The 12,949-nt window shown below is 49.2% G+C and overlaps 1 protein-coding gene across 1 annotated transcript in view; it reads left to right on the top strand.

The window, feature by feature from the left end:
* Positions 1 to 12,483, top strand: part of LOC119108515 (uncharacterized) — a 30,176-nt gene extending 17,693 nt beyond the window's left edge. Inside the window, exon 2 of the mRNA XM_037232087.1 lies at positions 11,513 to 12,483. Coding sequence (XP_037087982.1) covers positions 11,523 to 12,008 — 486 coding nt within the window. The 5' untranslated portion in view covers positions 11,513 to 11,522 and the 3' untranslated portion in view covers positions 12,009 to 12,483. The remainder of the gene's footprint in view (positions 1 to 11,512) is intronic.
* The last annotated feature ends 466 nt before the right edge of the window (positions 12,484 to 12,949 follow it).

Raw genomic sequence — 12,949 nt, 5'->3', positions numbered from 1 at the left:
GATAGGGCCCTCACTCAAATAAGAAGTACCCCAACTCCAGCGTGGATGACCCCCTAACATCGAGTGTATCCAAGCAGACAATAAGATGGTCCCGACAGGGGCGTATGACGCTACATTAAAATGCCGAGCTTAGTGTGGAGGACCACCAAGCAATCCAGCGCGTCCGAGCAGGTTAATTTAGAGGCTCGAGCGACCGGTGTCCAAACAGATTAACAGATCGACCCCCAACATTACTTACATTGTCGGTAAGTTAACCGAGGCGAACGTTAAGGGCCCCTTAACAGCCGAAATGCCCCGGCAGGTCAACATATGAGGCCCCGGCTATAGCCCACAGAGCCTTTCTGGCGAAAAGAAGAATCCGTGGACAGCCTCTGATCGACAAGAGCGCCCGGCACGCTAGCGGGAAGGGCACAGCAACAGCGCACGGTCCTCCGAGCAAATGCAAAGAAGTCAAGGGAAACGTAGAAGGCTACTTAGCGATCGGATTCACCCTAAAAGTGGACCTATAAGGCATTCGGAAACAGCGTAGGGCGTCTGGACAACATAATGAGCCTTAAAACCTCCCAATCACCGGCCTCTCAATCAGTGAAGAATAATTTTGGTCTACTCATGGGCCCTTCACCTCCGCTTGCGACTGTTCTTGGTCGCCTGGAAATCGAAAGAGTCCAGTTTCGTTGCGTTTTGTTTAAAAAAACCTACGTCTATACGCTTGGCTATGGGCCCCTTCAAAGCCGAGAGGGGATGCCCCAATGCCCCCCCCCCCCCCTCTGTATCCGCCCCTGGTTGTGGCACTAATGTTGTGAAACGCTGGAAAATTAGGTGCCGCACGATGCTTAACAAATATCTTATAGCGCCGAGGGGCTCCGAATCGGCCAGGGACGATTTGCTAAACAGGGGCGTGCAAGGGACCCCCGCATATCAGATGGTTGTGTTTGTCGGAGCCCTGACGATGGGAGACGGTAAGACAAATGACAATGAAAGGTTTATAATGAGATATTGGAAGGGTTTTCACATTCAAGCGTTCCAGTACCGAATCGGAGCCCGCTTATTCCGTTTGGCCAGGGCTTGATAAACTAAACTGGGGTCCCTGCGCCAGATATTGAACCCCTACTCCGATAAGGGGTTCTTATGCGTGATCGAGGGTCCCTGCGTCAGGGGCCCTGCGTCAGATAGAAGAACGATGCATAGTGTACCCTTCTGAGCGCTTACATATCGACTAGGGGACCCCGGCCCCCTTCCGCCAGAACGTTAACCGTTAGGTGCTCCGAACTGTGACAGAAAGGCCCTTCAACCGCTGACGTGTAAAGGTGATGGACGACTTAACGTCGTACCCACAAAACTCTGTCCAAAAAAGGTAAAGGCCTACTTAGTATTCAATCCACGGACCCCTTTAATAGCAATGTTTCACATTTGAAGGTAATGAAGCAAACACCAGACATGATGAAACAAACGCCTGATAACTACTGGCATACTTTTCAAGTGGAAAAGGCTGTTCTAGACAGCACAATTCTCTGTTTAGTAAATATGCTTATCAATGCGTCATAGTTTGATTACGTCATTGTACCTTATGAAGCACTGACTGAAAGCCAGTTGACGGCCGCTTTACCAGGAAATTGCGCTCATGAACGCCAGGTATGAACGCTTCGACAATTATATTTTTTTTGGCCTTGATCGCGGCATGGCTCATGGGATGGCAGGATTTGAATGACGTTATTATAACTTCGTTAGTGCCAAGGCAGCCACCCCTACTCTCCCTTTCCCCATTTTCGCGGGCGTGTAGCTCAGAAACTAGAGGGGCTCAGGTCTTAAGAAGGGCAGTATTGTGAACAGCACCGAAAGGTCTTTAAGATGGCCATTTCGGTTCAGAACCCCTTATGAATGTGGAACACTACCTTTAATCTACGTAACCTTTTGGGGTACACATAGCTGAGATCTAAAGCTGCACTAGGTAGCCGTTGCGCTTTATTCATCACAGAAGTTTGTCTGGCTAATCAAAGCTATCTGGCGCCGCCCTTGGCTTTGAGTAAATTAGTCCTAGTAGAAAAAACAACTTCGACACCAAGAGCTACATAATTAAATGACAGCTCCTCGCATAAAAACGCGTTACGTATGTATTTTAAGACGTCTAAAATCCTTTGGGGACATCGTGGTGCGAGTCTCTACGACTTTCGGAGGCAACTATATTCGGCTGCACTATTTTGCTCACCCTAAAAATCTTCATCTCACGTCACCGCTGCCCACAAGTATGCTGCGAGAAGCCATAGCAACTAATACTCTCTGTCTGTATCAGCTCTGGCTTCTTTCTGGTTTGCCAACATATTTGCTACCAAAGCATGTAGAAATAGTCAAGTTTTCCCGCTGCAATATTCAGGGTCCCTCTGCTATTTTGAGAATTTGCATATCACGCAGATCACTTCTTTGGCTGGTATCGTACGACCGTAATGCCAGTAAGACGCCTTTTTGGCATGCGTCAAGCGAGCTGATGACAGCCGAAATAATGATCAACAAGTATCACGGAGACGATACGAAAGCATAAGCTAATGGAGCCATGCGCATTTAGGAGCCTGTGCAAACGCGCTTGATCAATGAAAATCCTTCTCTCAGAGAACTTAAGCAAGTGGCGTTTTACTAATGTACCGTCCGCGTCAATAATTCCCAAACCACGCCGCTTGAAAATTGAATGACCGTGGCACCGCTCTACAGGGCCTGCGATTTTCACGGAAATCGATGAAGTTGTGAGGATTTACGTTTTTGGTAACTTTGAACAGTTGGGAGGCGAAACGCAAGTATTTTCGTTGTTGCTGTTGTTAATTTGAGTTTTAGGGCGCGCCGACCACTGTGGTCATTTTGCGCCCATAACAGCTAAATGACTACCTACGACGGTAAATGACTAAAAATATATATTAGTTAGAAATGAAAACGGCTGAGTTGTGATAGGAACGTGTCACCATTGATGTCCGGATACGTAAACCCATAACATAAAAATAAGAGATTTTCGGCAGCCTAAAAACTTTCTACACGCGGTACAAACTATTCAGGCAGGTGTATATAAAGTACAGAACTTAACATGTGATACGAACCTGAGGGTATGTTCGATATATGGCGAGCTGTCACACAGTAAATCGGAGAGCGTCAGGGGCGACGCCGCCGGGCCGAAGTACCTCAGACGCTCGAAGCGTAGTGTGGGACAGCATACGAGCATATGTTCCACTGTGAGCGTGGCGCTGCAGTGACGACACCGTGCTAGTTCGTCCCGACATAGTAAGTACCGATGTGTAGCATAAGCAAGGCCAATCCGCAAGAGACACAAGATGACATCCTCCCGTCTAGACTTTCGATAGGATGACTGCCATTCCTGAACAATCGGCTTAATGCTTTTCAGTTTACTGGTGCCCATCGCATCCCATGTGCTCTGCCATTGCCCGCGCAAAAAGGCAGAGATGGCCGAGTATAGGTCTGTAGCGGGTATCGGAAACGCTCTGCGACAGGGACGACGAGTAGCACGCTTTGCGGCAGCGGCAGCGAGCTCATTTCCCGCAATGCCAACGTGGCTCGGAATCCAGCAAAGTACTATGGTCTTGCCAGCCCGGTACAGAGAGTCGAGACGCAGCAAAATATCCTGTATAAGGGGATTTACCGGATTAAAACGCCTTAATGCCGCAAGAGCACTTAGGGAATCCGACAATAGCACGTGCAGACTGTCTTCGCCCACCTCTATAAAGCAAAGCGCCTTAATGATGGCCACAAGCTTTGCAGTATGCACGGACGCATGGGCTGGTGGTGTGAATGATCGCGTATCGAGGCCACACACAAATGCGGAACCAACACCCGTGTCCGTTTTGGAGCCGTCTGTATACGTAATTGTGAACCCCCGATATGTTTCGATATGCCTCAGAGCTGTTGATCTGGCAACATACGGGATCACATTTTGCTTCCAAACCTCCGACAATGAGACGTCGACAGTTGGCGATACCATCACACACGGAGCGGTCGGCAGGCTACATGGGCGTGACACACCGCGAAAACTTAAGCCACTCTTATGAAGAACATTACGAACACGCACACAGAACGGTGCCACACGTGTTGCCTGTTCGCACTGAAAAAAAAAACATTAGATGTGTGGCATCAGAACACAGCGTCATGTGTTGGATGGTCCGGGAGTTGCGCGAGCTCACAACCGTACCGCATCCCCAATAACTGTCTTCGGGTAGCCAGCGAAGGTTCGTTGGCTTCCACAAGCAAGCTGGCTGCCGGAGACGTACGAAATGCACCAGTAATGATTCTCAACGCAGCGTGATGGACCGCATTCAATGTACGTTTTACGGAATCAGAGGCGCCATCATATACAAAACACGTATAGTCCGGCTTGGAGCGCATCAGCGCACGGTACGACAATAACAGTGTTTTCTGATCTGCTCCGTAGGATGTTCGTACCACGCATTTCAATATGTTCAGTGTCTTAAAACACTTGTCACGCAGAATGATATGGTGGTCCTCGTAGGTCAAGGGCTTATTAAAATGTAATCCCAAAAAGTGCCGCCGTATTGCAGGGAATCGACTGACCATAAAGCTTAGCACCATGCCGGGACACTGACGTCGGCGTCGACAAAAGTTGATGGAGACTGTCTTCGAGGTCGAAAACCGTAACCCGTTGAGTATGCCCCATCTTTCTAAGCGAGCCACAGCCAACTGCAACTGGCGCGACATGGACGCTGCCGTGGCAGAGCTGCACCAGATGGCGAGGTCATCAATAAAAAGTGAGCGACCAATGGCCTGGGGAAGACTGTCCCCGACATCATTTATCATAACAGCAAACAACGAAACACTTAGAACACTGCCCTAGGGTACGCCGTTCTCTTGGGTGTATCTTTTCGAGCATATGGAACCAACACGGACGCGGAAAAAAACGGTCAGCAAGAAAGTTCGCAAGAAAGGTATCCATAGCTCCGCGTGTGTCATACTGGAACAGCTTCCGTAAGGTGCCATATCACCAGGTGATGTCGTAAGCCCTTTCGATATCAAAGAACAAAGCTCCTACATGTCGCCTTTCCATAAATGAAATGCGCACAGTTGTGTCCAAGGCTAAAAGATGATCAATGGGGCTACGGTTTTTCCTGAAAACACACTGCGCGTTTGAAAAGATATTGTTACTTTCTAAAAACCAAGACAACCGTGTCTGAAGCATCCGCTCCAGAAGTTTGCACATACAGGAGGCCAGCGCAATTGGACGGTAGTCCGATGGATCCTTCCCATTCTTACCAGGCTTCAGCAGCGGAACTATTAGCGACTCCCACCAAGACGTGGGGAACTCTCCTGTCCCCCACAACTGGTTGAATGCCCCCAACATAGCTTGTGTTGCTGTTGGTGGAAGTGGCCGGAACGTATCATTGTGACTGAAATCCGGGTCTTCCGCTACGCTGAGCAGAGAGTTAATGACAGCCATCAGTTCAAGCATTGTGAAAGGTTTGTTATATGAAAACTCTTCGGCTGTATGAAAGTTTATCTGGGCTGCTTCGCAACGAGCACGATGGCGTATGGAATCAGGAGCGGCAGTTGTCCGCCCACAACGCTCCGCGAGCGCACGAGCCATTTCGCTCTCCACCTTAGATGGGCCCAGTATGTCCTGGTCATTCATACGAAGCACGGGGTCCGGCACTGAGGAGTGTTGGCCTGCTAAACGCTTCACCCGCGCCCAAACCACCGAATCCGGCATTTGGCAATTAAGCTGGCCCACATATAAACGCCAAGACGTGCGCTTGGCCTCCAAGATAGTATGTCGGGCTGCCGCCCGAGCTAGTCGGAAAACGGTTAAGTTGTCCGTAGTGCTGTGCCGATCAAAGTTTCGCAGGTTTTTTACGCGCACGTATAGCGTCGCTGCACTGGTCCGTCCACCACGGAACAGGTGGACGACGTGGGGCACCAGACGTACGTGGTATGCTTCCTTCTGCCGATCGTAAGATTGTGGAGGTAAATTGCTCTATCGGTGCAGTCAAATCCACCGAAACGGAAGTCAACCTGGTTTCCACCCGTGCCTGAAATTCATCCCAGTCAGTCTTTCTAAGATTCCACCGTTGTGGCCTGGAACCGAGAGCTGCTCCGTTCTGGTAACGTCACCAGATTTTACCATGATTTACGTCCACCCTTCCTAGCAGCAGTGCTGATGCGTGTAAGTCACTTACCAAATCATGCGTGCGTTGAAGCCTGTGCAATGTCGAATGCCTCTTGATAACTGTTCGCTGATGGAAAAATTTAAAAGCCATCAAAATGCTCGGATATTCTACGACACCTAAAGCGACGACATCACAGCTATGTCGAAAAGTTAAAATGAAATCAGATTCTTACTTTTTCCAACCAAGACGAGGTGAACTGGACAGTTCGTTACATATCTGGTGTATATGGTACCATATGGTACTATCAACACCGTATCAGGCATCTCGAGCACCAACAAGAGCACTCTAAGATTATTAAATTTGGCGACGTAGCAATTGTCCCATGCATTGTCCCAGCTGCCGGTTCCGCGAAAAGTCGGCTTATGGCCGATCCAGGAGAAGCTCGGGCCCAGTGTCGGCTGAGTGACGACCCGGCGCTGGGCCGTGACGCCTCGGTCGGAGGTGAGCTCCGCTCCCCCCCCCCCCCTCCCTGCAGAGAACGGCACGGACTGCAGGGATCGGGGAGATCTTATCATTAGATCCTATCCACCTGATGGGATGTAGATCGGATTGGAAAAAGACGTTCAGTTTGCGGATTTGTATTTCCAGTTGCACAGCATCATTTCTTTTAATGACTGACCATAACTATATGATGCGTTGAACTAGACGGGGAAGTTTCTTATTCTGGTTTTAATAGGCCTTCGCTTATTATTGATTTGATCCGATTGGATGAGCATTGGAACAACATCAGGAATTTGGATCGGATCTTCTGAATCGCACCTGGCCGTATACTGAATGGATCGGATTGAACGCAATGTATTAATTTTCGTCCTCTGGCGGCCGGTCTCCGTATCACAGCTATTGACACCCACCCGTCAGATAAGATCACAGGAACGGGCGGCTAGGCAACGCGGGATGTTCCATCAGAGGCCTCACAACCGCTGCCGCGTCAGCCCACGGCGACGAAAGCAGCTCGCATTAAGGCAGTTAGCGAACGGGTGTTTTCTATAGAACTCCGATCAGAGCTCGTCGCCTTCGGGTGCACTGAAAAGGTTGCCAGTGATTCTTATGACAAACGGTATGTGTTGACCATAAAAGATAACTCTCCTGTGAAATAGTTAACATTTTCGGACCTTTAGTAGCTTGTGACCAGATGATTTCCAGGGATGAGTTAAACCCGAACGGCGCAACGGGTTCATTCCACATTACATGAGTTGTTGAGCGCATTTGCGAGGAACATTATGCAGGTTGATAAGACAGCAATGTTCGCCGTATTCCTCAAAGAATAACTAGGAGAAAGGAGAGATAGATGCATTGGTATGTAGGCTACATGCCTTTATCGAAACAAATATGAGTAGTCACTTCAAAATTGCCTGCCGATCCCACTCGATATTGCAGTTTTTTAAGTAGCGTGTCGCAGTTTATACAAGTTACCAACGTTCAGGGAAATAAACAAGATGCAATCGCCAGGCACTTTTTAAACACAGTGTATATTCAAGTAATGATTAGCATACACGAAAAATGCGTGTACATGCAAGCAGGCTGAAGTAAGTAGGTGTCAGGCATCACGCATCATTCATAAACGCGAGCGACTTCGAATAAACAGGCATCATGCATCGCGCGTCATTATCCACGCAGACGACTTTAATTATACAGGCATTGCGTATCACAGGTTAGGCATCACTCATGCTTTTAAACAACTTCAAGCTAGCACGCATCACACATTGAGGCACTAATCACATTCATATAATTGGCCAAGATGAGGCCTGTACCTCACGTAATTTCTTAACCCTCGTCCTAAAGGGGGGGGGGGGGGTCGATGCGACCCCCGTGGGCTCCTTGAGGATACCACTCCGGAATGTGATGCAACCACGCCCAAGTTTTCAGTAGGCACGAGACGTCCATTGCGCGTGTTTTTGACACAAAAATGTGGTTTCGGAGCAGCAGTGGTTTTTGAGAAACACTACACGGCGAGCTACGACCGGCAAAGGTGGTGGGCGTTAAACAACGACGTCACGGGACGTGCGTGGGGACCGGTTGTCCCTCCGCATGACTGACAGTGAATTGATTGTCACTTTCTTGCTGTATGTTTTAGGATTAATATTACTGCTTAGAAGGGTGTAAAGAAACTGGGACACCTGCTACAATACCTGTTTCCGAAACGCCTTAGGCGTAGATTGATCCACTCGGCATTCGTTCACCCCTCCTTCAACGAAGCCGATTTTACCTGCCTTCGTCAGTAAGCAAACGTACTGCACATCTGCAAACGTGCGCACTTGTCTTGTGCGAGCTACATACCCACATCTGTCGTAGGCGTTTAGTGTAACATGGTGTAAGAAAAAAAGTCGGCGTTCATGGTACAGAAAAAAAGTAGACGTTCCGTATGTTACGGGCTTCTCATGCAGCTTCCGTAAAAGTATCATTAGTATGCTATCTGCCAGAAATTTTAGTCGCAATTCCAAATGTCGACCAGGTTGTGGGTGCGTATTACAATTGCCATTATCATCTCATTTCCTTGAGGAATATTTGCATATCCATTTATATATAAATATATCTACAGTTTTGTGTTAAAAAACACAGTGGACTCAGCTTTGGTGATCTTTTAGGCATTATCTCGACCAATCTGATGACATCTTTAACTCCCTGTCAATGCTCGTTTAAAATCGCACCGAAGGTCACGATAAAAAGAAGATATAGATTGTCATGCTGCGTAACCTGTTATTAGTTATATTCCTTAACGTTGCACCCGCCATCGGATAAAAACGGTGAAGAATATAATGGCAAGCTCAAACGACGGGGAAACGTTCACTGAGACTGATGACCATTAAACCATAAGACAATTAGGCCATGGATTATTAACGAGAAGGTATTTTGTGCTATAGGTAACTTCCGGTTAAGTTTTTTCAATCCTTTGAACGCTACTTTTTCCGTCGTTCTTTAGATTATTTAGTAGCTCATCAAGATACAAGCGTCATCATCTGATATATTCGTTGTTCAACGTGTCGGATACATTGCGTGCCTTTTCTCAAAAACAAAAGCAAGTCCTTCATCACATGTAGCCAGCTCACGCAGTAAAAATCAGAGCATAAAATACAAGCATACAAGCAACAAGGAACTTCTCATGGGATAACACTCACTGCCGTTTTGGCCGGTCAGAGTGCTTCACATTTGTATGGTGTTTTAAACTGAAATAACCACCTTGAAGATATTCGGCGCATTTCAAAGCCCTGCCCTTCTAATTCCTAAACCCCTCTAATGTCTGAGCTACCTGCCCGTCAAGATAGGGAAACTTTCGTGGAGAGTATTTCAAGGTTACCTTGGCATTCATGACGTCATGATAGCGTTATTCAAATTCCGTCATTCCATAATCCATGCGGCGGTCAAGGTCAACCAAATATAATTGTTGAGACGTTCATACCTGGCATTCGTGAGCGCGATTTCCCAATAGAGCGACCGTCTATTGGATCTCACTGAATGTTGTACAATGTACGATGACGCAATGAATTAAGACGTATTGAGCAACATTGTTGCCAAAAAGATCAATTTCGTTGTCTAGAACAGTTCTTTCCGCTTGGAAATATACCAATAGTAATAAATGGGCTTATTTCACCATATCTGGTGCTTGCTTTGATATCTTCAAACGTGGAACATTGCTTTTAAGGCACACTGATTCATCAAATCAACAGAATCTGTCACTTGGAGCGTGCTGTTCCTCTCCACTCATTCGACTAGGTCTTTCATAAGTGGGGAAAGTGCGTGTGGCATATGGACATTTTGGTGCGGTTACTGGTGAAAAAAACGCTTCTATCGATTGGTGAGATTTGCATAAATCTGTTAGCGTTATTACACCACAAAATATGAAGATTGCCCAGATGTTGGAAACACTACTAGCAGTTGTGCATGACTATGAACTACAGGAGCAAAACATTTGCAAACGATCCCCTCAGCCGACCTCTCTGACACCGCCCTGGCTGCGCTTCTGCCTGATAATGTGTAAAGGCAGCATCCAAGTCTGTCATTACCTGGCTCGGGCCATGCCCTGCAAAGTGACCTTCTTGCTTGAATATATGACTGGTCACGTTTGGAAGTCCGTTCCGAGGCCAGATGGTATGGCCATCCCACGAAAGTTGCATGAGTCAGCTCCCACATGTTTAATGAACGGCCGCTTCAGAAACGATGATCATCCATAATGGTATCATTCGTAAACCATATGTGCCGACTTCCAAAGACCACATGTTTACTCACTGACGCTGCTTTCTTGCACCAAATCGAGTTCACAACGCCAATGCCAAAGAGCTGATTAACTAAGCCAACTTTACCACACTCCTCCGTGGCTGCATGCATCCATAAGCACCCGTATTTAGCTCCTGCTCCCCTCACACAGACCCGGCTGGTCCTGTCCTCCGTGACTGCACACAATCATAAGCAGCTGTAGTTAGCTCCTGCTCCTTTCACGCGGGCCCGGCTGGTCCTGTCCTCCGTGACTGCACACAATCATAAGCAGCTGTAGTTAGCTCCTGCTCCTTTCACGCGGGCCCGGCTGGTCCTGTCCTCCGTGACTGCACACGTTCATAAGCACCCGTATTTAGCTCCTGCTCCTCTCACACGGGCCCGGCCGGTCCTGTCCTCTGTGACTGCACACAATCATAAGCAGCTGTATTTAGCTCCTGCTCCTTTCACACGGGCCCGGCTGGTCCTGCGCACTGAAGGCAGAGCGCAGGAGTCGACGGGCTGCACAGGCCTGCTCTGACGATAAGGCGGTGTTTTTCTCCGCTCCGCATCCCGCCTTTTCTAACGCGCTGGTCTGACACAGGCAGTTGATGAGCTCATCACAGAAGATGCAGTTGACATTCACTGCCCTGAGTAGGTCTTCAAGCACCGTCACTCTGTAGATACTGCAAATTGTGTCTCTCAGTTTATTTTAAGACGTTTCTGAGCCACATGCTTTCATTAGAAGACTGGGAATAAGCCACGTTGAGATATTTTAAGGCATAAAACAACGGTGAAATGATGTAGTCCTCTGCAAAGTTAGCAGCACGTTTGCATTACCTTGCATTGCGTTTGCCTGCGGCTCTAACGGGCGGGCTTCTGCTTTTATGAACCCCACGCTATATTGAATTTCCTTCAACGAGATTTAACGTGGGAAATAGATCCTCAAAATATCACTCATCTGGCTAGCTTTTTTTGCCACTAGAGGTACCTGGCCTGCAGGTAATGGTTCCGTATCTACCACTCGAGGTCGCTGGTCTGCAGGTGGGGGTCCGCGCCATACAGTTAACGAATGCTGTGCGCAGCCCTTCTCCGCGTGCCACAGCGGCGCTCCCGCCAACCGGCGCCTGACACCGCCTCTGTCCGTGTTTCAGCTAACGCAGCATGACCGGCCTGCTGAGCTCGCCGGTGCCGCCGCCCGCCAACGGCACGCTGAACGCCACGGCCGCCAAGACCGCCTACCTGCTCGCCGTGCATGAGGAGTCGCGTGTTTACGCCGTCGTCTACGTCTGCGTCGTGCTCTTGTGCTACACGGTCAGCATGTCGGTGCTGCTGACGCGACACTTTCGGCGCGCCGAGAACCAGCCCCGCCTGGCCGTACTCTACCAGGCCATCATCAACAGGACAGCGTCGCTGCGCAGGCGCCGTACCGACGACGCCGCGCCGCGCGCAGCCCCCCAGGTGGTGGTCCATGAACCCGAACTGTCGCCGTCACCGTCGGGCGGCGCTAGTAGGCCGGCGCCCGCCGAGCGCCGCTGGAACGGCTGTGCGCCACCAACAAGCGTGGACGAGATAACGAAGGAGCCGGCGGGCGGCGACAGCTCCCCGGCAAGGACATGCGGACGAGTGTATATGGAAACCGACTTTTGATCAGACCTGTGTCAGGCATCAGGCATCAGGCATCGACATTCCATCCGCGTGCACTATTACACGAAGGGATACCCGTGCATGTCCATACAGAAGTGTGCGTTGATATGTTTGTGGGGTCAGGGAAATTTGATAGCTGTATGCATACATCAGAGTATGCTTATTGACAGGGTACATGGTCCATGTGCTGCAGCAAATATCACCGTTGCGCAATGCACCTATATGCGCGCAGATTTTTGACAGATGTCGTGATTGGACGAGCCATCGGCTCCTGATCGTTCGGTGTTTTGAACACACACCCTTTTGGGATCCCTTGTAATGATCCGTGATAGAGTCCTTGATCGAATGTGTACGCTGTCTTGACGAATATTGACGAGCGTGTGAGAAATGGGTGTACTTATTTGGTCCAAATAAAACACATCGTCCGCACGTAGTCGTTAGGTCGCCGCATATTTGAGAGGCTCAGGGCGATACGCCATCATCTGGGAACATCTGGCCATGGCGGCGGCAGTTTGCGGCGTTATATTGCACAGAAAATGCGGCGAGTTCATGGAGCGAGCAGCACTGGCCCGGCGGTTCTGAATGAGGCCCGAGCCGTTGGAACGGCAGGCGGCCGCCATTGTGACGAACTTGGCTGCCACAGCTCATCAGAGGCCATCGCTAACTAACCAAGCTTTGCTTTTGGTCCCGGTGAGCAAGAGGGTAGATTCTCAGTGAAGCTCGCGTAAATCCCGACCGCTCTGTTGCCCTACGTATTCTCTTTTTGTCACTACATCACAAGCGCTGTATTCCGCGGACGCTCCGGAGCCCTGTGCTGGCGTTTGATATCGCTCTCACTAAGCACAGCTGTCACGGCAGAATTGCTTGATGGCAGCGCTGCGCTGTAAAAAAGAGAACCTGAGAATGCCTCGCTTGTAGCTTAGCCCTTATGAAAGCTGTGGGCC

Source organism: Pollicipes pollicipes, unplaced genomic scaffold, assembly GCF_011947565.3.
Source record: "Pollicipes pollicipes isolate AB1234 unplaced genomic scaffold, Ppol_2.1 Scaffold_6686;HRSCAF=7923_pilon_pilon_pilon, whole genome shotgun sequence".
NCBI classification, from domain to species: domain Eukaryota; kingdom Metazoa; phylum Arthropoda; class Thecostraca; order Pollicipedomorpha; family Pollicipedidae; genus Pollicipes; species Pollicipes pollicipes.
The sequence above is the reverse complement of the archived record's forward strand: the minus strand, read 5'-3'. Positions and strand labels throughout refer to the sequence as shown.